This window comes from Vicugna pacos, chromosome 16 (genome assembly GCF_048564905.1).
Source record: "Vicugna pacos chromosome 16, VicPac4, whole genome shotgun sequence".
NCBI lineage: Eukaryota > Metazoa > Chordata > Mammalia > Artiodactyla > Camelidae > Vicugna > Vicugna pacos.
In genome coordinates this window covers 17,776,786-17,800,390 of record NC_133002.1, presented here as the reverse complement: position 1 = coordinate 17,800,390, position 23,605 = coordinate 17,776,786, and the positions used below count along the sequence as shown (strand labels likewise).

The following is a 23,605-nucleotide window of genomic DNA, read 5'->3' as shown; positions in this document are numbered from 1 at the left end:
CAGCGCTGCTCCTGGACCACCACAGGTGACACCCTCAGGTGGGGCGGGGCTGGAGCAGAAGGAAGAACTGCAGGCCTGGGCAGCTGGCACTGGAGCCGCCTGGGGGCGAGTCGGCGTTTCCTGTTCGCCGAGGCCCAGCCTGCTGGACCCACACCGACCTCCCGGCGGAGGGCCCAGCAGTCCAGCTGAAGGGCAGCAGCCGGATAGGGAGGCTCTGGGAGAACGGAGGCTGCAGGTGCCGGGCAGAGCTCTCCACGCTGGGTCTCTTTCTGCCCGAGACCTTCAGACCCTCAAGGGAGCGACGTCCTTCCCACCTACGGGCTGGGCACAGCCTCCTCAGGGAGCCCTGGCTCTGGGGAATGAGGACCTTGAGCACACCCGGGGCCCCTGACCCTTCAAAGCCCCCTGCAGGCTACTCCCTCTGTTGCCATCAGCCAGGGTCCCCACCAGGGGTGCCACCCCCGGCCCCGGTCCCCTACTCAGCCCTCCTGGCCTGGGCACAGCCCTCTGCCCCTTGGGCCCTGCACCCTTGGGTTAACTGAGCTGCTGTGGCACCTGGCGCCCAGGAGGCCTGCTCCCCATGCTCTCATAAAGATACTAATTAGTGTGTGTCTTGGGGTGCCCCCCAGGCAGGGACCAGGTCCAATTCTGCAGTGTCCCCAGTATGTCCCCACAGGGCCTGGCTCAGAGGAGGGCCTTAGGGAGTGCCTGGCGACTGAATGAACAGATAAGTTCGTGTGCACGAGTGGGGACCTGGAGGAGCATTAGGGGTTCAGGGGTGGGGTCTGGCAGGGCAGTGCTCCTCCTCCAGCCTGCAGGGGGCCGGCCCCGCCCAGAGGCCTCCTGGATGCCCGGGGCCTGGCAGCACAGGCCGGGGCTCCGCAGGCCCCAGGGCAGCAGCCCTCCACGCCCCCGTCCCTGCCAGGCCGCCCTCCGTCTGGGGCACGCGTGGGCATTCCAGGGCCTGTTGGTGGGTCTGCGTGTCCCGGTCCCTTAAGTGTCCAGCTCAGGGCCTGGCATAGGGGTTCCCAGGCGCCTGAGTACGGCGGTGGTGGTGCGAGCTGCTCAAGCAGGGGGTGGGGGGGGAGGGCGGGGAGGGGGAGCCCACGACTACACCCATGCCGACCACCCCCCGCTGACCCCTGCCCGAAGGCTGGTGGGGAGGGGCTCGGAGCACACCTACAGGGAGGATTCACTGCCTCGTTCCTCTGTCCACGCAGCTCCACACCCACTGAGCGCCTACTGTGTGCTCAGGGCAGGGTGGTGATGGAGAGGGACAAAAACCTGCTAAAGAAGCAGGAGGGAGGGGCCGGTGGGGGCGGTTGTGGAGGCCTCTCTCGGAGGAGGGGCTGCCCTCCCAGGCCTCAGTCTCCTCGCCTGTTGATGGGGGTGGTGTGCGCACGTGATGAGAGCGCTGTCGTAACTGCTGTCACCCTTACAGCAGTGAGCCCACAGCCCTTGAGAACCTGTGGCCCTGGAGCGTGTCGGTGGCGGGGCCGTCACTGTCCTGCCGACCCCATGGGTGCTTGTGGGGCCACACAGGCCGGTGCTGCATGCAGGGCCCCAGGAAACTTGGCCTGATCGCTGTCGCAGGACTAGGAGCGCAGGGAGGGCCCCGCGTGCATGGGGCGGGGGTCAGCCCGCCGCCCCGCTTCCTGCCTGGGCGCGGCCTGCTCTCCATGGAGGATCTTTCCCGGACTCAACAGCAACGGCCACTCGCAGCAGAAGGGAAGCAAGGACTTGCGTTTTGGCTCCCTCGAGCCTGTAATTGGCCCCACACAGCCCCCATCATGGGCGCCCATCAGGGCCGCTTCCGGAGACTACTTGAGAGATGCCTGCTCACACTGAAGGGAGAAACAGGAATCCATCAAAACAACATGGGTCGGGGCGGGAGGGGCGCTCCCCCCTCAACCCGGACAGGGCAGCGTGGGCACCTACAGTCCCCAGGGGCCTGGCGTCCTAGAGCCACGTGGCTCCACCACTCGGCCTTGGTTTCCCCATCTGGCCCAGGTGGCCGGGGATCAGCTCCCAGCTCACGCCTCTGGGCCTCCCCCTCGCCCCCACCCTCATCCCTCCCTTTCCAGAGACATTATAAATCAAACGGCTTAGAACGTAAGGCATCAAAAATTCTGAAACCTTCATCTATTATTAACGCTGACAGTAAATTCCCCTCCGAGCGGCTTACATAGCAACTGTTACCAAGACTCGCTGGTGGGGCTGCAGCTCCAGCCACCGCATCCCACAGCTCTGGGCAGGATGGCGGCCGGGGCCGAGCCTGTTCCCGGCCCGGCTGCCACCTGGGTGCCTGCCCGGCTCTCCCCAGGGTGGGAGGGAGCCCTTGACTGGGGAAACAGTTGGCTTCCTGCTGAAAGGGGGTCCAGGCTCCTCCTGGGGAGCCTGCCCCAGGCTCCCGGCAAACCTCAGCTCCTGCCCGGGCAGAGGGAAGGGGCCCGAGGCCCTGCGGTGGCAGCACCTGTGGTCAGGGATGGGATCCGGGGGCATGTGCTCCTTCCTGCCCCGGTGGAGGAGCCCCGTGGGACAGAGGACGGGAAAAGGCCTTGTAAACTGTAAAGGGCGGTGCAGATGTTGTTTACTGACTCTCCCACCTGTCAGCTAGACGCTCCTGAGTGCCTGTTTGTCTGCAGGCGGTATCTGGGCACTGGGGACTTAAAACAAAGACAAAAGGCCCAGTCCCTGTCGTGTCCGGTTTGGTAGGAGACAGATGCGTCAGCCCCTAATTGCATTGAGTGCAATAATCAATGTGCGTATGAGGAGCAGGCTTGGGAAAGGGAGGGCGGAGAACGGGCCTGGGGGAGGCTGAGGGATCAGGAAGTCCTCTTCGCAGGGCTGGCGCCTGGGCAGGGGTTTGAGGGATGAATGGGGGCAGGTCTGCCTGTTGCAGACAGGGACTACCAGCATGTGCAAAGGCCCAGGGGCATGAGGCAGCCCAGTGGGCAAATGGGCTGTAGGCTGACCTGTTTTGTCAAGGGAGGGAACCTGCAGGCGGGAACAGGGGCCAGAAGGTACAAGACCTTGGATACAAAGCTGGAGGGCAGTTGTCTCAGGACACTGAGGGGCCATGGCAGGTCTTAAACTGGGAGGAACAAAGTTGGGTTTGGATTTGCAGTAGAGCCACTGGCATCATCTCTGATCCTAGTGTTTAGGGATCCTGGACTGGGGGGTAACAGACATCTACAAGTGCTGGTATCAGCCCTAATTGGCCTGGAGAGGGGAAGACACTTGCCCGGGTGGGAAGCAGGGGAGGGGAGGTGGAGGTGGCCGCTCTCTGCGAGCTGTTGTTATGCGCCTGCTGTGTGCCCAGCCCCGTGTGGCATCCATGGACCTGCCCTGGGGACCTTGCCACCACGATGGGGGCCAGACCCTACAGGGAACAGCATGGGCAGGATGTGACCTTGGCTCCTGGGGCCACTGAGGGCAGGGTGTGGGTGGGGGTCTGGAGAAGCGATCAGGTCGCAGGGCCCACTCAAGAGGAGACCTGTCACTTGCTCTCTGCTGCCCAGGAAAGTGGGGCACAAACCGGGACGTGGAGTCAGCCAGCAAGGGGAAGAGTCGATTGGCAGACCTTCCCCCCGATGACGAACAGTGTACGTTCACTGTGGGAAACTCAGCAAGTGGACAGCAGTCCCAAGAAAATACGGCCCGTGGGATCTCACCGGCTACCGACGACGGGGCCTCATTTTGCGTCCAGTTGTTCCGGAGCCGGGCAAGGGCGCACGTTGTTTTGCTTAGTTTTGGGGGCGGGGTTAGGTTTGTGTGCTCTCCCCCAACACGCACCGTTGCAAGACAGAAGCAGCGTCCTGTTCTTCCGCGTTCCCTCGGTGACCTGCGTTTCCCGCTTAGCGCATTGGGAATAGCTCCGGTGTCCCCACATATCCAGGGGCACTTTGCCAAGGGCTGAACCACATGCAGGGGCCCAGCTGACCTAGAATGTCCAGCGCTTTTTTTCCGGCTGGAGGCCGTGGCTGTCCTGCTACTGCCTGCGGCGCCCGGCACAGAGCTGGCACCCAGCAGGTGCTGCGGAAAGTGAGTGCTCCGTCCCCCAAGGTGAGTGCGCAGAAGTAGGGTGGAACCCAGAGGGATGCTGTGATGTGGATCTGGGTTGAGATCTGTGCTTACGAAGGGTGCCTGGTGATCAGGGTAGAGGGAGTAGGGTGTTCAGGGAGGGCTTCCTGGAGGAGGTGGTGGGAACGTTACAGAAGGAAAATAATGCCTAACCTCCCAGCCAAAGAATATGGGGATTGACTCACGGGAGGAACAGTTTAGCAGCCAAGCAAGGCTGCAGATGGATGGTGATGGAGGAAGTTGGTGAGGAACGCCCGGCAGACGGCCCCCTTGCTGCAGCCCCCAAGCCTCCTGGAGCTGCGAGCTCCAGGGAACACGGCTCCTTAAGGGTGAAGGGCACGTGTTTTGAAGTCAAACAGACCTGGGTTCACATCCCAGCTCCTCTACTTCCTGGCTGTGTGACCTTGGGCTAGTTCCTTGTTCTCTCTGTGCTCAGAGTCCTCATCTCTGCTTTGAGGATGATAACAGCACTGGTGGTGAGTTGTGAGCTGAAGGAGACAACCCGCTTGCAGATGGCCTCAGCACGGCAGCACGGCGCCTGGCACACAGCGAGGGCCCCCGCTGTCGTGCTCACGCCCCGGGGATGGCGCCAGAGTCCTCGCTGGTCTCTTAGGTCCCCTGGCTCATGTTGAGCCACCTGCTTCGGCCTCTGGAATCACACAGCACTGGTCCAGCCCACGTCAGTGGCTTTCCTGAGCACTTACTGTATGCCAGGTGCTGAGGCAGCGAGGTGGATCTGGAAGCTGCCAGCTCCCTGGGAGGCAGACAGCTGCAGATCCTGGTGGGTAGGCTGATGGGGCAGGACAGATGGCTGTTGGAAAGTCATGGAGAGAGAGAACCTGAAAGTAAGGGAGAGTGAGAGCGAGAACTGGTAGGTGCAGATAGCTCCTGGCGGTTTATTGTTGCTGGGCGTGAGGTTTGGGAGCTGGGAGTTTGGGTGGGGGTCACCCCTGAATGCCAGGCTGGGAGATGGGAGACAGGCCAGAGGGCGTCTGAGCAGGGGGCAGGGCTGGGAGTGAGGGAGGGGCAGGGGGTGGAGCGGGCTCAGGAGGAGGGTCCATGGGGCAGAGTGAGGAGACAGAGGGATGGCATGTGCAAAGGTCAGGCGGTCGGGCACAGCCTTTGGGAGAAGCCAGTGTGGGTGGAGTATGTGCAGGGAAGGGGGCAGGGCCAGAGAGGAACGCCCTCACGTGGGTGGTGCAGGCCGAGCTCAGGGGCTCAGGCCGGCCCGAGGGGGAGGCCTGCCCCTGGCAGTGAGGGTCCCCCCATCAAGGCGGGAGAGCGAGCCCCCAGCACTAGCATCCCTGTGTGACCTTGAGCAAGTCACCCACCCTCTCTGAGCTTCCAGGTTCTCCCATGCAGCACACAGAAGGTGAGATGCCTGCTCAGAGCCTTCCCAGCTGCGGCCACAGCTGTCACCTTTGCTCCCACGCTTCTTGTTCTGGGTGGGGCCCTGCGAGGGGCAGGTGGAGACGACGTGTGGAACCAAGAGCCCCCTGGACACAGGGTCTGTGGGGCCTGTGCTCCTTGCACCCAGACCCCTGCTGCGCTGCCCTCCTTCTGCCCTGTCCTGTCACCAGGGCTGGAAGCTAGACTGGGCGGAGGCTTCCCTGGGGCCCCCAGTGGTTGGCCACTCCGAAACCCTGCTGCCCTGGGAGGGCCCAGGGCTGTACTGAGCTGAGATCATTCCTTCCTCACGTGGCCTCAAGCGGAGGCCTTTCTGGAAAAGATGTTCTTTCCCTGGGATTCCCATCTATATCACCTAGAAAGGTTAGCTGGCAGCACCGTTTCTCCCGAGTGCCCCCAGATCCATCCTTGCACTCCCAAACTTCCCCAGCCATTAAGAGGCCCTTGGGGGGCATGGCAGCCCTTAGAAACTGGGGGAGGGAGGATGGATGTAAGACAAACTGTTCTGAGCGTGCTGACCACTCTGCAGGTCTGGGAGGGTCCTAGAGATGGCCAGGTGTCCACAGCCTCCCAGGCTGCCCCTGGCTTTGTGGTCAAGGGCATGGGCTGCCTTTGAAGTCCCTCCCAAGCAGCTGGAGGTCAGTCCTGTGTGCCTTTACCCACCAGCACGTCCTGTGGGAGAGGACCATTGCCTGACTTCATGCCTGCCCGCGTGGAGCCTCTGACAGCAGGAGAGGGGATACAGGCTGGGGCTGTGGGGTCCACAGGAGGGAAAAGCCAGCCCTGCCCGAGTGCCCAGGGAGCAGCAGGCGGCCGTCCTCCTGGGCAGGGCAGGGAGACGGATGCTGGGCAGAGGCACAAGGGCTCAGAACGTGAAGGAACCAGGTGCGTCTGAACAGCTGAGATGCTAACATGCCTGGAGCAGAGACTCCACGGGGCTCACGACCAGAGCTTGTCAGGGGACAGGCTGGGTGGGCTGCGTAACAGGCATCCCCGAAAGATCAGCACCTTGAAACAGGGCCTCTCCCTCACTGGTGCTGTCACAGGCCCCCTGGCAGCCGGCAGCAGCCTTCTGAGCGCTGCCTGTCCCAGGGGGAGAGGGACAGAGGCACCCCGGCTCACTGAGCTTTTTCTTAAAGCAACATGTCTCTTTCACTTGGATTCCACTGACCGAAGCGGGCATGTGGCCATCCTGCCTTCTTGGGGTTGGGGGGACATGCGCGCCACCACTGACCGAGGAGAACAGGAATATTTGGAGGTGGGCTCACCTTGAACCCGTGGGCCATGGCTGGTTCCATCCTTCACTCGGAGCAGTGCGAGGAGCCTCAGGAGACTGGAGTGGAGGAGGCTGAGGTCTCGTTGGCTTTACTTTGTAACTGTCCACGGATTGAGGGCAGAGAAGGGCAAGGGTCTTGGCTGCACAGCTGACCAGCACGTGCAGCCGCAGCCCCGCGTCCCCCGGTGTCCCTGGGTCCCCGAGGCCTTGCGCGTCAGCTTGTGGACTTCATCCGTGTGGTCTCGGGGGTCCAGCTCTCTGGCTCACCCGGGCCGTGTGTGGCCGGCGTGGTGGTTTTCCTTGCCGTGTGGTTCACCCTCCACCTCTCAGGACGTTGGGGCAGCTTGCAGTTTGAGGACCCTGTGACTGAGCCAGCGGGAGTGTCTGGGAACACCCAGGAATGCGGTGTGTCTGGACGGGGAATTGCCGTGGTCTTGGGGGTGTGAGACGGCCCCCTGGACACGGGGGGAGGCCTAGGCAGTGACCCAGGCAGGAGTTGGGAGGCGGAGGGTGGGCTGGGCCCTCAGCGCCCTCAGCCTCAGAAATGGCCCCAGTGCAGTCTCGTCTCCCCTGGGGCTTGGCCACATGCTGTCAGTGCTCCCAGAATCCCTTAGAGCAGGGCCCAGGCAGGGGCTGCGTGTTCAGCCCCACACGGTGACACGCAGGCCTCACTGTGTGTGTCACACGGGGACAGCGCGGGCAGGAACGGTCGTCGTCTTAATGCCTGGAGCTCACATCTGCTGGGTGCACGTGTGAGGGGCTCCCCGAGCCCACCTGAGTCTCGAGGAGACCTAGGCCCTTCGGGGGTTCACAGGAGGCTCCCTCACCCTGGGCATGGGGGACAAAGACCTGGCCGGGGTCAGGGATCATGGGACCACCTCTTGGAGTGGCTTTACTTTTTTAACTTCATGTTTCACTGAAGCGTTGTGTTCGTTTCTCGGGTGCAGTGTAGTGATTCAGTTACACGTATGTATCTTTTCCTACTCTTCTTCACCATAGGCTATTACGAGGTGCCGGACATAAACTAGAGGAGCCAGGAGAGGGTGATTCTTTGCCAAAACGAAGCCAGGAGGACGGGGGGCTTCTGCTGTTGGAAATCCAGACTATTTGGGAACCTCACCTGGAGCCGACCCAGGCTCTGCGGCCGTCCCCTCACTCAGGACACCTTGGCGGGGCAGGGGCTGCGCCCTGGACCCCCTGCCGCAGGAAGGCCCGGCTCTCCGGCCGGGGCAGTGCTGGTGGGTGACTCGCTCGGCACGGCCAGCCCTGGTCCTGCCAAAACCCCTTTACTCACCAGAGGCCACGGCAATGCCCCACTGAGACCTTCAGGCCCCTGGTGCAGTGCATGGCCCCAGTCCCGAGCCCTAGCGGGTTGGTTGGTTTTAGTTTTTGTTTTGGTAGACGTGGTTTGGGTCTTCTTTGGCTGGCCTCCCCGGCCCAGTGTCTGGGTGACCCAGGCACAGGGTGGTCCCCAAGACCCCTGCTCAGAGAAGCGGGCAAGGCGCCGAGGGAAGGGCATCTGGGGGAGCCAAGGGGGATGCTGGCCAGTTGTGGGAAGAAATGCATCTCTGTGGCAGACACATGTGGGGCTCTTTATGTAAACTGTCCCAGTGCCGCACAGGAAAAAGACAAATGAGGCTTTGATGTGAGCCGCCGCCTCTCGGCCACCGGGTGCGCTGTCACTCGGCCGGTTCTTAGTAAGCAGCTGTCAGCTCTTCTCAGGCCGCAGACTGGGGACTCTCAGGCGGGAGGAGGCCAGCGCTGTCTGCTGAAGGCCTGGCATCGGCCCAGGGTTGGGGGGCCTCAACCCAGCCCCACCTCCAAGGGGCTGAGGGGACCGTCGGCGGATTCCCTGGGCCTAGCACAGCGCCGGGACCTGCATTAGCCCGTGGGGTCCTCTGGGGCGACAGGCACGCGGATGGGCCCAGTGTGACGTGGTCTTGATCACTGCCCAGCAGCCACAGCGTGGCGGGGAACTGGGAGCAGCCGCCTGCCTTGGGCTGGGGAGCAGGTGCCAAGGAAGGTGCCCCAGGCAGGGAGTGCAGGGGCTTGGAGGCGGGAACGTCGGGTACTGGGAGATGGGGCCAGAAAGGGTGGCAGGGGCCAGCTGGGGGCCGGGACATCCAGTGGGCTGTGAGCAGGAGAGGGTGGAGTGACTCGAGTTCCAGGGAGGCCTGGGGGACGTGGGAAGGAAGGAGGGAGGCGGGGACCAGTAGGGGCCAGGGTGGTGGTCCAGCAGGACAGCACTGCCAGTGGACACCAGCACCCGCTGGGACCTGCTTCCTAACCAGCCAGGGTGATGCCAAGACTCCCGGAAGCCCTTCCCAGAGCCAGGCAGGGACGTCCTGAGCAGCCCTCCAGCCCCTCAGCCACCCTGGGACGGCCCAGACCCGTCGCAGACCCGAAGCTGCGGGCCTCGGGAAGGGGTAAATCCCTGTGACGCCATTGGCCAGAACTCAGCTCCACAGACCCTCGTTCCTCGTTCATCCCCGAAACTCCGAGCTGTCGGGCTTTTTAAAAACCTCACCCCGCTGGAAAAAATAATAGAAAATAACACAGGATGTGGAAAAGAGAACAGAAGTTACCTCCAGGCCCCTTGGAGACACTGAGCTGGCATCTTGTGTCTGCTCACTTTGCACTGGACCTTTTTATTACGCACCAGGTCGTGAACACTTGCCCAAGTCTTTGGAAATAGGGCTGCTGAGGGCTGGGATCTGGGGGTCCTGCTGTGCTGTGTGATCTCGCAGGCGTCGGGCACTCTCTCTGAGCCTAGTTTCTGCACCTCTGTGGGGTCTCGGTGTCTTCCTGGCGTGTGGCTCAGCTGGAGCCCCCACCCTGGAGTCGCAGCCTGGACTGGGCACGCCCCTGCCCCCAGCCCTTTCCTGCCGCGTGGTCCTCCTGGAGCCCCCCTTTCACTGCCTGTAGGGTCTGGTGGTGCTGGCGGTTTGTTGACTTCATATATGCAAAGCACTCACGGAGTGAGTGCTCAGGCGATAGGAACTATCCTCCCTCTCACAGTCTTTGTGACCTGTGACCTCGTGGGTGTGACTCGTGGTCCTGGGCACGGAGTGGGGTGGGCCTGCACCCTGCGCGGCCACCCAAGCCTGTACTCCGAGTGCCTGTGCTTGGTCGAATGCCGCTGTATTGCCGTCCCGAGACCAAGGCTTTTGAGCAGAGATCCCCATTTTCATTTTGCACTGGGCCCCTCAAATTCTGACGCTGGTGCTGCCCTAAACAGCAGGTCCGTTGGGTCGTCTGGCTCACACGGGCACATGGTTGTGCTGAGAGCCGCTGGTGAGGTGGAGGCGGGCCGGGACACCCCAGTCCCGGGAGATCAGTGTCCGGTGGGGCCAGTGCCCAGCCTAGGCTACGTGGAGGCTCAGCCAGGGGCTGTGTGCACGGTGGTACACACAGAGCAGAGGTCCTCTGAGTGGGATGCCAGCTGGGTGTGCAGGGCAGGGGGCTGCAGCCAGGCCTGCTGCGGAGATGCAGGACGACTGAGTATGAGCCACAGGGCCGCAGCGCTGGCACCAGTGCCCCACGGGCGGCTTCCTTCCCACCTCCTCAAGGCCCCAGCGCCCACCCACCCATGGGGGAGGTGGGGATCAGGCCACCTGACATCCAGAGGCTGGTCACAGGGCCAGGAGTGCCGACTCGGGGAAGGGTCCCCAGGACTTGGGCAGGCAGGCCGGGGGCCTCTGGCTGCAAAGGCAGCTCAGCAGGAACGAAAGGCGGAAATTTAAAAAGAGCAGAGAAGGAATGGCTCTGAGCCTCGGGGGCCGTGGGTCTCCCTGGAGGAGCAGGGCCTGGGGTCCAGGGGATGCTCTGTCTTCCAAAGTCCCAGTCAGCATTGTGGGGTGACTCTGGCCTGGTGTAGGCCCCCGTCCCGGCCTGCCGCCCTGGGGACCCTGCCCCATGCTTTGAGGGGGAGTCGAGGCTCTGAGAGGCACCCGCCGTGGGCAGGTGCGCAGGAGGCCCAGCATCTGTCGGGGTTACCAGGGATGAGTGTAGGAGCCGCAGGAGGGACGGATGTGGGTAAGGGGAAGAGCTGCTCTGGCCGAGGAGGTCAGGGGACGCCCCCCGAGGTCCCCACTGCCTTGGATTTGACCCGCCTTGATGGGGAGGGCCCCCCAGAAGGGGCTAACCAGCCTGGGGCGGAGGAGGCAGACCCTGCTGGGGCCACCTGAGTTCTGATCTGGACTAGAGAGGCGGGGGTGCGGGGCCTTGCAGAGGTCTGGCCGATGGGGACTCAGGTAGGTGAAGGCAATGGGGAGCCACTGAAGGCTTTTCAGCCGGGGAGCACCTGGAGCAGAGCTTGGGAGAGGCTGCTACAGGCAGAGGCTGGGAACCCAGCGTGAGGTGACATGAGGCCAGATCCGGGCTGTGGTGGTGAGGACAGAGAGGGTGGTCAGAGAAAGGGGCCTGAGGCGGAGGCACTGAGGACTTGGGGGCTTCCTGCGAGACGGGCCACAGCGAAGCTAGGGCAGAGGGCGAGATCTGTGGAGAGGAGGGGGCCTCAGGGTGCCCTGGCTGCTCTGGGCCCTCTGAGGCCCAGCGGGTGTGTCCTGTCTCCCCAGGGACAGTGGGATGAGACTGGGATGGGGGTGAGGGGGCTGGTGGCAGGGAGGCCATCCTGAGCCAGGGCTCTGGCCGAGGTCCTTGTCCACCTGCTGGGAGAGGACAGCCCTTCTCCCCAAGGGCGGCGGGGCTGCCAGGCCTCAAGGGCAAAGGCAGGCGGGGGCAGAGGAAGGAGCTATGGCTGGGAGCTTAATGGCCCCGAAAAAAAAACATAAAACTGGAGAATTATGGGGAGACATAAACAGAGCTGTCAGGCATTAGCTGCAGGGAGACGGCTGAGCCCGGGGAAGAGATGCCGGCGGCTGAGCTGGGATCCTTGCGTGAGCATAAAAAAGACAGAAGTTATAAAAGGAGGGAGATTAAGAAGACGCTGCCTCCACGCTTGGGCTCCCTGGCCGACTCTTTTCTCACGCCCCAGCTAAGGCCCCAGCTGCACGCTGACCCTGGGGGCCTGGCCTGTGGGGCCTGGCGGGGCCGGGGCGGTGGGCGGCGGGGCAGGGGCCGGGGAGCCAGGCCCAAGGACGGAGGCGGCGCCAGCCCTGACGATTTATGGGCGCTCACACACCCTGCCATCTTCGTTTTCTCCGTTGCTGCTGATGTCATTAGCTGAGCACTAATGGGCTTAAATTTCACCTTAAACCATCCCCACTGTCCTCACAGATGACAAACGTCCTGCTCTCTCCAGCGCTGCAGAGCTGCCAGGCGGGTTCAGCAGGCAGGCACCCCTCCCTCTTCGCATGGCCCTGAGCCTGGGGACACTCACAGGTCAGGGGGACTCCCAGGGGTCTGTGGGAGCCCCAGGTGGGAGCAGGGCCCAGGAAAGGGGGCTTCTGGTTGAGCTTTGGAGGCCCTGGAGGTCACGGCATGTGGAGACAGGAGCCGGGGTCCAGTGCCCCCCGCCGTGCCCCAGTTTCCCAGCTCAGGCGTCATAAGGGAGATAGCAGAGGGGCCCTGGAAATTACCTGCCGTGTTCTTAGAAGGCTTGATAAGTCTTACTTTGGTCAGGCTGACGAAAGTAGCAGTGGTTTTGCTTGGGGCTGGAATTCCACCCAGCCATCCATCCATCCATCCACTCACTCACCCACTCATCCATCCATCCACTCACCCACCCACCCCCTACTCACTCACCACCCACCCACCCAGCCATCCACTCACCCACCCACCTATCCATTCACTCACCCACCCACTCACCCATCCACCTACCCACCCATCTACCCATTCACCCATCCATCCACCCACTCATCCATCCATCCACTCACTCATCCACCCATCCACTCACTCACCCACCCACCTATCCATTCACTCACCCACCCACTCATCCATCCACCCATCCATCCACTCACCCACTCATCCATCCATCCACTCACCCACTTATCCATCCATCCACTCACTCATCCACCCATCCACTCACTCACCCACCCACCCATCCATCCACCACCCACCCACCCACCTATCCATTCACTCACCCACCCACTCACCCATCCACCTACCCACCCATCCATCCATCCATCCACCCACCCACTCACTCACCACCCACACACCCAGCCATCCACTCACCCACCCACCTATCCATTCACTCACCTACCCACTCACCCATCCACCTACCCACCCATCCATCCATCCATCCACTCACCCACTCATCCATCCATCCACTCACCCACCCACCCATCCATCCACCACCCACCCACCTATCCATTCACTCACCTACCCACTCACCCATCCACCCACCCACCCTCTACCCATTCACCCATCCATCCACCCATTCATCCATCCATCCACCCACCCACTCACTCACCACCCACACACCCAGCCATCCACTCACCCACCCACCTATCCATTCACTCACCCACCCCATCCACCCACCCATCTACCCATTCACCCATCCATCCACCCATTCATCCATCCATCCACCCACCCACTCGCTCACCACCCATGCACCCAGCCATCCACTCACTCACCCACCCACCTATCCATTCACTCACCCACCCACTCACCCATCCACCTACCCACCCATCCATCCATCCATCCACTCACCCACCCACCCGCTCACGCACGCTCACGCACCCACCCACCTCCCACTCGCACACCCACCCACCTCCCACTCACTCACCCATCCACTCATCCACCCATTCATCCATCTATCCACTCACGCACCCATCCATCCACCACTCACCCACCCACCCATCCACTCACTCACCCATTCATTTGACAAACGTGAGGCCCACGACCCTGGGCTCACTCACATCCATCAAAGGCCCAATTAGCTGCTCCTTTGCACCCCGTGAGAGAGAACAAGGGGTGATCTCTAAACGCAGTGTGTTTGGGAGACAGAATCCTCCTGGCGCTGGCTCTGCGGGTGGGCGGGGAAGTGACAGAGGAGCTCTGGGGCCACGGGGGTGTCATGTGGACCCTGAGGGTCAGGTTTACCCAGACATGAGGGGCCAGGAATGGAGACGGAGCTGCAGCAGAGAAGTGCCAGGACGGGCTGCCTGGGGTTTCCCTCTGACGTCTCCCCGAGTCCCAGCCACAGCTCCACGGCCTCTGTTTCCAGGTGAGGGGCAGAGGGGCCGGCCGGGCCTTGTCCATCACCGAGGCTGGTCTGGGGGGCTGCGCTGGGCCCACCCCTCTCCCAAGGGACTCTCACATCTTCTCATCCCTTTGCTAGGAGCTGCATCCTACCCTCGCCCAGACAACAGTGCCAGGGAGGCCTCCACTGGGGGAGGCCACCGCTGCCCAGGCCTCAATGTCACACTGTCCCTGCAGTGAGACAGGGCGACAGAAGGCCTGAAGTAGGAGAGGGGAGGCTACAGACACAGGCCGGGGGAGTGGCCCTGAACCCCCATGCTCTGTGGCCCCCTTGCCCTTTCTGGGCCTCAGACGTGCTAAGGGCATTGACCCCCCACCCCCTGCCCAGCTCTGACATTCTGGGATCTCTGAACCAGACTTGGTGCACCTGGAGGCTCTGGTGAGGCAGGTCTGAAGGCAGTGGGTCAAGGCAGCACCTCCGGCCCGGGGTGGCTGGTGTCGCCAAGTGGGTTGGGAGCACGGTTCTGGAGAAACCCCAGCCGTGGGTGGGTTTGGGGCCAAGTCCCGCTGATGCCCTGTCCTGGACACGTCAACTCTCACCCCTCCTGCTTGGCCCTCTGCCACCACGTTGTCTGGCTCATTCCTCTCTTTGGAGCAGTCCTGCCCCCTCCTCGCTGGCCTCCTGGCCTCCACTCGTATGCCCTTCACCGATCCATTCCCCACCGCTGCAGGGCCTGGCCCTTCCTCACCCTCTGTGGCTCCCCGTTGCCCTCAGCACAAAGTCCATGGCGTCTTCAGGGCCCACGAGGCCTCACACCAGGTGGACCCTGTCCATTTGCCTTCTCTCATCCCTCTTACTCAGCTTGCCAGCCAGGCCCACGTCCTCCTCGGCCTCTCTGCCGCTCGCCTGCCTCCGGGGGCCTCTCCTCTCTCCCTCACTAACTCTGGCGCCTCCTTTAGGTTTTATGAAGGTGTTCCTCTGGGAAGCCCCTCTTGACCCCACGTTCCCACTCAGGTGTGCTTTAGGGCCCGTCCCCGTGCTTCGGCACTCCCCTACCTCCTCCAGGAGGCTCCGAAGCCCACGGCTGCCTCTGGCCGCCCCGTCCCTAGCACTTGGGGTGCACACAGCAGAGAATCGCAACTGCTTGGATGGTGGGTGGGTGGCTGGGTGGGTGCGAGAGTAGATGGGGGGCCGTGTGATCTGTGAGGGGAACCCATAGGCACCAGAAAGTGGGGTTCTGAACCCTGGGCAAGCCTGCCCCTCAGTGGGCCTCAATTTCTCTGTCTGTAAAATGGTCCACCCTGCCGGAGCAAAGGTGGAGGCCCAGAGGCAGTAGAATAGGTGCCCCCAGGAAGTGCGCGGGACAGAACAAGTTTTCCCCAGGGCCCTGCGGCCCTCCAAGACGCTTCTTCCCCAAGGGCATGCAGATGCCCACTGCTCTTGCTTGCATCCAGGACCTATGCCCTAAGGAACAGACTTGGAGCCAGATGGGCTGAGTTCGAATCCAGGTGTTGGTGCGAATCAGAGATTCCCTTTGCCTCCAGGCCTTAACCGTGCTGTCTGTGAAATGGGGGTGCTCATGTGATCCTTGGCAATTTCTCTGGGGATTAGGCTGGGGCAGGAAAGAAGGCCCAGCACAAGGAGGGCACGCAGGAAACAGGGGACTTGAAATCCCAGTGCCCGAGGGAGTTCCCTCTGCCCCGGTGCCTGCCACAAGGGTCACATCCAGCCACAGCCACGCACCCCTCCTGGAGTGTCCTAGACGGGCCAGAGCTGCCTCTGGGAACTGAGTTTGAAGTTGGCCAGTCTTCATGGTAATAATATGAGGCCTCCCATCATTTACCTGTCACCACACTTCTGCCCCTCATAAGCTGTGTGACTTTGGACAAGCACCTAACCTCTCTGTACCTCTGCTGCCTCGTCTGTAAGAGAAGTTGAAGTTCATAGACTGCTTCTTAGAACACGGCTGGGCACTGAGAATGAGCTGTGAGGGCGATGATGACAGAGCACTTTTATATCCATCTTCTCATTGGCTGTTTGCTCAACCCTGTGAGCTGGGCACTTATCACTGGCCCTGTTATGGGTGAGGACGTGGCGGCCCAGAGAGGTGGGATGACACACCAGAGGTCACGCAGCGAGGCAGCAGCAACCTCGGTACTTGATGTTCTTTCCAAAGACAGGAGGTTCTGGTCTGAGCAGGGCAGCCCAGAGCAGGATGGACACAGGGGCCTTTCTGAGGCCTCCTTCCACGGGCCTGGGGCTGTGGGGGCCTCCAGACAGCTGGCCAAGTCTGCTCCGCCCAGCGTGCCGGCCACTGCCCGCCGGGCCCCTGTGCCAGGACGGCGTGTCCGCCCACCTGGGCAGGCACGAGATGCTGGAGGCCAGTGCCGGGCCCCTGTCACTCCCAGGAGCTCCGCCCTCCCGGCCCCGCTTCCGCAGCCAGCTCTGGGACCGGTCGGGGATTTTCCTGAACTTTCCCTCTGTTAGAAAAAACTATAAATATTTACCTTTTAGAAATAACAGTCTGCTTGTTAGGCCCTTCTTGGGCATTGTCCTTTGAAACACCACCTCCGAAGGGCGACTTTCACTCCTGTTCACGGCAGAGGGGTCAGGTCCATGAGCTGGAGGTGGTCGCCGCCGGACGCGGCCCCAGTGTTCCCCGAGCCCTCCCTGTGGGCCACGCCCTCACAGTCCCGTCTCAGGGCCCATGGAAGCCCAGAGTGGCCTCGGCCTGTAAATTTTATAACGTGTTGCCTTTGTTTTGATGAGTGAAGGAAAGCACTGTGCTGGTAGAAATGCAGTGGGCAGTTGGGTGACCTACAGACCAGGAGCAGCCCCGGGGAGCCCTGGGCCCACCGTGTATGAAGGTCCCTGTCCCACCAGCTCAGGGCTTGACCCAGTCCTGGCTTGTGTATCCGACAGCGCTGTGCCACAGGAGGTGAGGACACGGCCTCCACAGCGGTTCGGGTTTGGTCCCCCTACCTTGGATGGGGCCTCAGTTTCATCATCTGTAAAAAGGGGGAGTGACCCCGTCCCACCTACTGTCCATGGCAGGATGCAGTAGGGCTGGGCCTCGTCCCCTCCTCTTGATGGCCACTGGCCTTCTGCCGTCAGACAGCTGGAAAGTGGCCGTGCCAGATGGGCGCCCGACACCAGGCGGCTCCTCACCCACCTGCAGAGCCCAGGGGGCGGAAATTCATCCAGACGGTTTAAGATCTTAAGTAGGTGGCACATGCTTGTGGGGGGGGGTGGAGGAAATCGAATACACTTTCCTCTTTTATACAAATATCTCTGCACTGTCAGCACTGTGCTTTTCTCACCCAACTTGGGGGCTGCACCCCATTAATACCCAAAGCCCTTCCTGTCTCCTACCCTGCTATATGGAATTCCCGCATGTATTCCCTCATCCCCCGGGAAGGACACCTGGGGGCTCCCTGCTCTTTCACTCCTGCAGACGACACTGCAGTTCATCTCCTTGTGCGGACGACCCTGGGCAACGCTGGGGGCAGGACTGCTGGGGCAGAGGGCACACCTGGTTTTTATTCAGGTCCGTGTGCCAAAAGCTCTCCAAGAGACTGTACTGGCTTACCCGCCACCTCCCTGACCAGACCAGGGGCCAGCCAGGGAAACACAGCATGCTGTATCCACACCTGCCTCGGTGGTGCAGAAGCGGGCTGTTTCCTGAGGAAGTCTGCAGAGGCTGGGCATATCTGCAGGCCCAGCCCCAGAGAACCAGAGTCCAGCCCTGCAGGCCCTGTGCCCCCGCCAAGGGTGTGACCCCGGGCGTCAGGTCTCCAGGTTCAGTGCTGTCACCTGTAAAAGGAGGGCAATCAGGGACCCACCCCCAGGACTGCTGTGAGGATGAAGTTTGTAGATGGAAGTGCTTATCAGGACAACCCCTGGCCCCGGAGGCTGGAAGAGCTGTTTCCTGCTTGTACGGGTAAGCCCTCTGCCCCAGGACTGTGGCCCGCGGACCCCTGCTGGGGTCTCAAGTGCTTGTACCCCTGGAGGGGGTCGGGTCGGGGGTGGGGGGTGTGGGAGCAGGAGGGCTGAGCCACAGCCTGGCCCTGGTTCTTGGACTGCCTTCCTCAGACAGGACAGGACCTGAACCCCCTCACCGAGCCCGGCCTCTGGGACAAGGCAGGACAGGAGTCTCCGAGGGCTGAGTGCCTGCGGCCCACTGTGGCCCACAGGCTGGCGGAGTCAGCCTCACCTGGGCGCTTACTGGAAGTGCAGAAGCCCAGGCCCTGTCCTGCACCCAGCACGTCACACTCTCCATCTGAGACACCCACGGCAGTGGGGGAGAGACACCAAGGCTCCAGCCGGGGAGACAGCCCACCTGCCATGGGGGACAGGACACGGTCCGTGGACAGACCTTAATCTCAGTCCCAGAAGCCCTCCCCTGCCCTGGGGGTGTCAGCCCTTATAGGCCCTCCCTGAAGACCTCAGCTCACACTCAGCTCCCTGGGAGGCAGAGGCAGTGCAAGGGGTGGCCTTGTCCCGTCTGGACAGAACTGGAGCGCTGGGAGTTCCCACCTTTTAGGACGCCTCCCCCAGGCGCCAAGCACAGCATCTCCCACGGTCTCGCGGGAACCCTGTCAGTGTGGCCTTGGGAAGGGCAGGTTACAGGTGAGGACCATGAGGCTCAGAGAGGGCAAGTGAATTGCCCAAGGCCACGCAGCAGATAGTGAGCAGAGCTGAGACTGGAACTCAGAGCTCTGGGGCATCAGGGCCCAGGTCTTTACATCAGGGTGGGGACGGCGTAGGGACCGATGATAACTCCCTGTACCCCAAAGCTGCTTAGCCAGCCTCCACTGAGCCCTCACAATTGGCTGGCCTGGCCGGTGTGACACTGACATCTCTCTAGAGCCCCCCCTCTCAGGGGCAGAAGATTGCCACTCTCCATGGGGCCACGGGCATCGCAGGACCGACCAAGGGGCCTCTCCTGCAACTTTCCAGAGCAGGGCTCTCCGGAGTCTGTAAATGGTGAGTTAGCTGTGTGCCGCTGGAAGGGGCTCTTTCCCCTGATGCTGAGTGGTGGGAGCCCGGGCGGGGGGCCGAGGGGGAGATCTGGAAGGGTCTGCTTTAGTTGGGAGGTGAGGCCCGAGGGGGCTGGGCCTGTAGCTGTAGGCAGAGAAAACAAGAGCCCAGAACACGGGCAGAAAGTACTCCGTCCACCCTGGGAGGAAGCGTGCCGCTCAGACAGCTGGACACTGGGCTCAGACAGCTGCCCTCGCCTCGGTTCTGCTCTCAAGCACCTCCATGTTTCGTGGCTGTCTGGAGGAGGGGAAGTCGGCTGGGATGAGGCAGCAGCGGAAAACCAAAGGCAAATATTTTCCGTCCTGAGGAAAGTGGTCCCAGCCCGTCTTGGGATCAGCCGCTGGACCAGAAATCGTGGTCTGCTTTCCCTGAAGGCCAGTGCTTCTGGTCACCAGGCTACATGTTTTGGGGGCTGGCCAGGACCCACCCCCACTCCCTCCCAGGGGAAGCTGGGGGCAGCGGGCGGTCCATCCCAGCCATGCCTGGAAACGGAAGCTCCCTTCCCAGCAGAGGGGCAGCAGGGGAGCCAGGTAGCCACAGCTGTTCATCTGGAAGGGGTCCCCCCACCTGCCCAGAATCCAGCCTCAAGATGGAGACCCTCTTTAATATCACAATAGGAGCTGTCTGTTGTTTGCGGGGGGCGGGGGCTAGAACTGCCCGAAGCCACCAGGCCCTAAACGAAGTGACAGTGTGTATTCATCACCCCAAGAGCTTCACACATTCAGAGAGCGCTGGTACAGGGCCCTGGGACATTACACTTGAGCTGCAGACGGGCCTTCAGGAAGGGCCTCGTGCCTCGGGTGGCTGGGCCTTCGGGAGGAAGCTGGGGGCGGGGCTGGTGGTGGTGGTGGCGGCGGGCAGTGTGAGTTCTCTCTCCAGCTCCCCGCCATGCCAACCCCTGTGCTTTTTTTTTTCTCCCGAAAAAAATCCAATTTTCTAAAACTTCCAAAGGAGCCAGTCAGGGCTTCATTGTCACCCATTGGCAGCTCATGCCCTTGAGCCTGGGGACACCTCCCCGGTGCCCAGCAGCTGGGAAGCAAAGCAAACATGCATGCCCCACCCACAGGCCCACAGTGGGGAGGACTCCCACGGTGGCCCTGTCCCCACTCTGGAGCTCAGCTTCCACATCTGTGAAATGAGAGGTAATGTCACCTCCCAGAAGGGCAGTTTGAGGGCACCTTGGCCGTGGTAGGGCAGAGGGCAGGCTGTCCCATGCCACTGCTGTTAGGCCCACTCCAGCAGTCTGAGGGTCACCGGGAACTTCTGAGATGTGAGCAGGCCCAATGTACCTAGGCTAGCTGGGGGTAGAAGCCTCTGGAGAACCTCCCTCTGCTCTGCCAGGCCCTGCATGTGCTCAGGGCCCTCCTTCCCCCAAAGTGCCTTGCCTCCAGGCCAAGCTAGGCCCCCTGCTCCAGCCACTTGGCCCAAGGGTGTCACCAGACCAGCTGTCCTCACACTGGATTACACCCCTCTCTCCCCCAGCCAGACACACACACACACCCACACACACACACACACCCCCACCCTACCCCTGCCCGCCCTTCAGCTAAGCTGGGGAGAGAAATCTGGCCCTGTTCCGGAACAGGCCATGTTCTTTGCTGCCACTGGGCTGGAAGGCCCTTTCCCGCTCTTCCCAGCCCAGTGCTCCCCCCAGGCCCCCCTGTTTTCCAGCGGTTTCTTTTGCCCCCACGTCATTCAGGAGGGAGGTGGTCAGGGGTCTATGCCTGTGGGTCTCCAGGATTGGACCTGAGCAGAGTCTGGAAAATGTCAAGTGACTGAACCAGTCAAAGCCCCCAGGGGTTCCTGGGCTCAGCCAGCTCCTCTGCGCCCCCTCCTCTGGGGGAAGGACAGGCTGGGGTTTGGGTGGGTGGCCTTTTGGAGGGCAGCGTAATGGGAGTGGACGTGAACTTCCTGTGCCTCAGGACCCTGAGGAAGGGGGAGGGGGTCGGAGCTGCTGGGCCTGCTGGGGAAGGGGCTGGGAGGGAGGGGTGGGGGAGGGGGCCCCGGTGCGCCCCTTGCCCAGGCACGGGCGGTTCCGCCTTGAAGTTGCTGGTGTGCAAGGCCGCTGCTGTTTAAATGGTGTGTTTGTTTGGAGTGGCTTAGGGAGGAGGCTGGGGATGGGGGAGGCAGCGCCCCACTTGGCGCCGCCGCTGCCGGAGGGTCCGTGTGTTAGAAGCTCCAGCTTCGTCGATGACTGAAGAAGGGTGGGCGTTGAAGAGAGAAGGGCGAAAACCAAAGGGGGGCTCGGAGCCCCGGCCGGGCCGCCCGGCGTTTGCGGAGGGAGAACCGAGCCGCCTCGCAGCCACGGCGAGCGCGGAGGGAGGCGAGGGGACGAGTGCGCCGGGCTCCCCGCCCCCACCCCAGCCGGTTCCAATATTTCGCAGAAAGGCACGCGGCTCCTAATCGGTCCTTTCCAGGCTGAGATTTAGCCGCGCGATGCCCGTGCAGGGGCGGGGGCCGCAGGCCGGGGGAGGCGCTCAGAGTCCGGAGCCGTCGAGCGAGGTAAGGAGCCCGCGTCCTCGGCTGCTGGGGAGGGCGGGCGGGCGCGCAAACCCGAGAGGCAGATACGGAAAGGGGGGCAGGTTAAAAATAACCCTCTCCGGCTGGGAAGCTCGCGCGCGCTCTCTCGCCTCGTTCGGTGCCAGAGGACTCCAGGGGAGGTGGCGTTGGGGAGGGCAGAGCGGGATTCCCCCTCCTCGGCGGGCGTAGTGCCCGCCTGCGCGCCGCGGCTGCACGTGTGCGGGGCCGCGCGCCCGACCCCCGCGCCGGGCCGGGGCGCCCCCTCCCCAGGACAGGGCGCAGCTGGCGGCGGCCCCGCCCGCACCCTCGCTCGGCGGAGGGAAGCGCTCCATTATTCATTATTTACGAGTGTTAATAGGTTTGAGGCGCGGGGAGGGGGCGCCCGGGCGCGGTGGGGGCTGAGGCACCGGAGCCTGGGGGTGGGCAGGGCCGGCGAGAGCCGGGCAGCCGGACAGCCGCGCCACCGCGAGGAGGGGGTCTCCGCCTAGGCCCCGGTGCTCAGGGCGCACCTCTCCACCGGCGCTGGTGTAGCGCAGGGCGCCGGAAGGGGAGTGCGGGCCTTTGGTTTTGCCCGGCAGCGTCTGTCCTTCGCGTCCTCTCCCTTCCCAAGGCGCAGAGAAGGGGTGCGGGCGGTACGCCCCGCCTTGCGCGCCTCTCGCGGCCGCCGCCGCGTCCCCGACGCAGCCCGGGCCTCATTTATCATCATCTTTGGTCAAGTGGAGTGTGCAAAGAACAGCTGCTTCACTCGGCTGACTTCCGAGGGCGGCTACAGCGGGAATCAGGGAGATGAATGATGGGGGCGGGGGGGGCCAGCCCCCGGGGTCCCAGCGCGGGCAGGAGGGAGGCGCTCAGCGTCCAGCACCGCCTCCGCCTCGTGGCGAGAAAAGCGCCCCTTCCTCGCTCCCGGCGCCTCCGATCGCGGGATCGTGGACCAGGGCGCCCCAGGAGGGGCCGGCGCGGGAGGTGCCCCTCGCCGGCAGAGCACGGGCGGGCGCGCGGTTGGCGGAGCCCGAGGTCGCCGCGACCTTGCTGGGGTCAGCGGGTTGGGCGGCGGAGGCGGCGGCGCGGCGTCTTTGGTGGCGCTTTCCGGATTGGCGCAGAGGCCGGGAAACCGGGCGGGGGCGGGCAAGGGGAACTCAAATAGAAGGTGAAATTTTACCTGCCCCTGAGGGAGTCCTGCGGATTTTCTCCCGGCAGCGGCAGGCGCTCTGCCTTTGTCTTACACGGCTGAAACATCTGTTGCGGGGGCTGCGGGGGCGGGGGGCGGCGAGGCCGCAAACACCCCCGCACACCCTGCGCGGCTCCCCATCCCCCGCTCGGCCCGCGCCCAGCTCCCGCGCCGTGTTAACTCTGCTGGCACTGGGGCGGGCGCCCCCCAACCCCGCTCCTCGCGGTGCGTGGGATCCGCGGGGGCGGGGGCGAAAGGGTTAATGGCGTCGTCGCAGACCCTAATTGTCAGACCTGGGCCCCGCTTCGTTTCAATTACCCTAAGTAGAGACTGAATGCGCAATTAACGAAGTCAGCTTGCCAACTGGAAAGCCGGCCCGCTTTCACATTGAGCAGAATACTCCACCAGCTGACTCGGACTAAGCAATTTCCTCCTCTCTCCCCCTTTCTCTCTCTCCCTCTCTTCCAACCCCCTCCCTCTTTTTCTCTCTCCTTAATAATAAAATTATACCAAGCAGTTTGCGGTGTGGCAGGCGGCCAGAAAAGCGTTTCTTTAAACGCCGCCGTCTCACAATTAGGCAGCAAGAGGATTTGACACGCCGTGGCGGCCTGACAGGCGGCTTCCTCCCCTGGGGCTGGGGGGAGGGGGGGGCGCCAATTCCCTGGCTCCCCGGGTGGAACTCAGCTGGGAGGGGCTGTCAGGATGCTGCATGGACAGGGTGTCAGAGGCAGGGAAGGGAGGGGAGGTTCTGCCCAGGCTGGGAAGTGAGGGGGTCCCCTGACTCCTCTGGGAAGCTGGGTATTCAAGTGGAGGCCCTGGCCCCCCACTTTCGGTCCCCAGCTCCGGATTCATTTTCTGGTTGGCAGAGGGGTCCTCTAGGGTAGAGCTGCTGCGTCGTCTCAGCCCTGCTGGACATCCTGGACAAGGTGCTGCCCTTTTCTGGGCTTCCATTAACCTTCTGCAGGAGGGGGAGGCTTGACCTCCAGCGCGCTCTGCGGAAAGTGGC

The 23,605-nt window shown here is 62.9% G+C and overlaps 2 protein-coding genes across 7 annotated transcripts in view; both read left to right on the top strand.

Moving 5' to 3' along the window:
• Positions 1–23,605, top strand: part of RAI1 (retinoic acid induced 1) — a 102,378-nt gene that overhangs the window by 56,806 nt on the left and 21,967 nt on the right. The window contains exon 1 of one of the 6 annotated variants that reach the window (XM_072938553.1): positions 20,926–21,413. The exons of the other annotated variants lie outside the window; for them this stretch is intronic. The gene's annotated coding sequence lies outside the window, so the exon portion shown is untranslated. Of the gene's footprint in view, positions 1–20,925; positions 21,414–23,605 lie in introns of those variants that run through there. 6 annotated transcript variants of the gene reach the window in all.
• On the top strand, positions 11,637–13,781 carry LOC140686376 (uncharacterized). The gene is made up of 5 exons (XM_072940114.1): positions 11,637–11,826; positions 12,005–12,109; positions 12,488–12,902; positions 12,935–13,153; positions 13,676–13,781. The coding sequence occupies exons 1-5, from the start codon at positions 11,637–11,639 to the stop codon at positions 13,779–13,781; spliced, it is 1,035 nt and encodes a 344-aa protein (XP_072796215.1).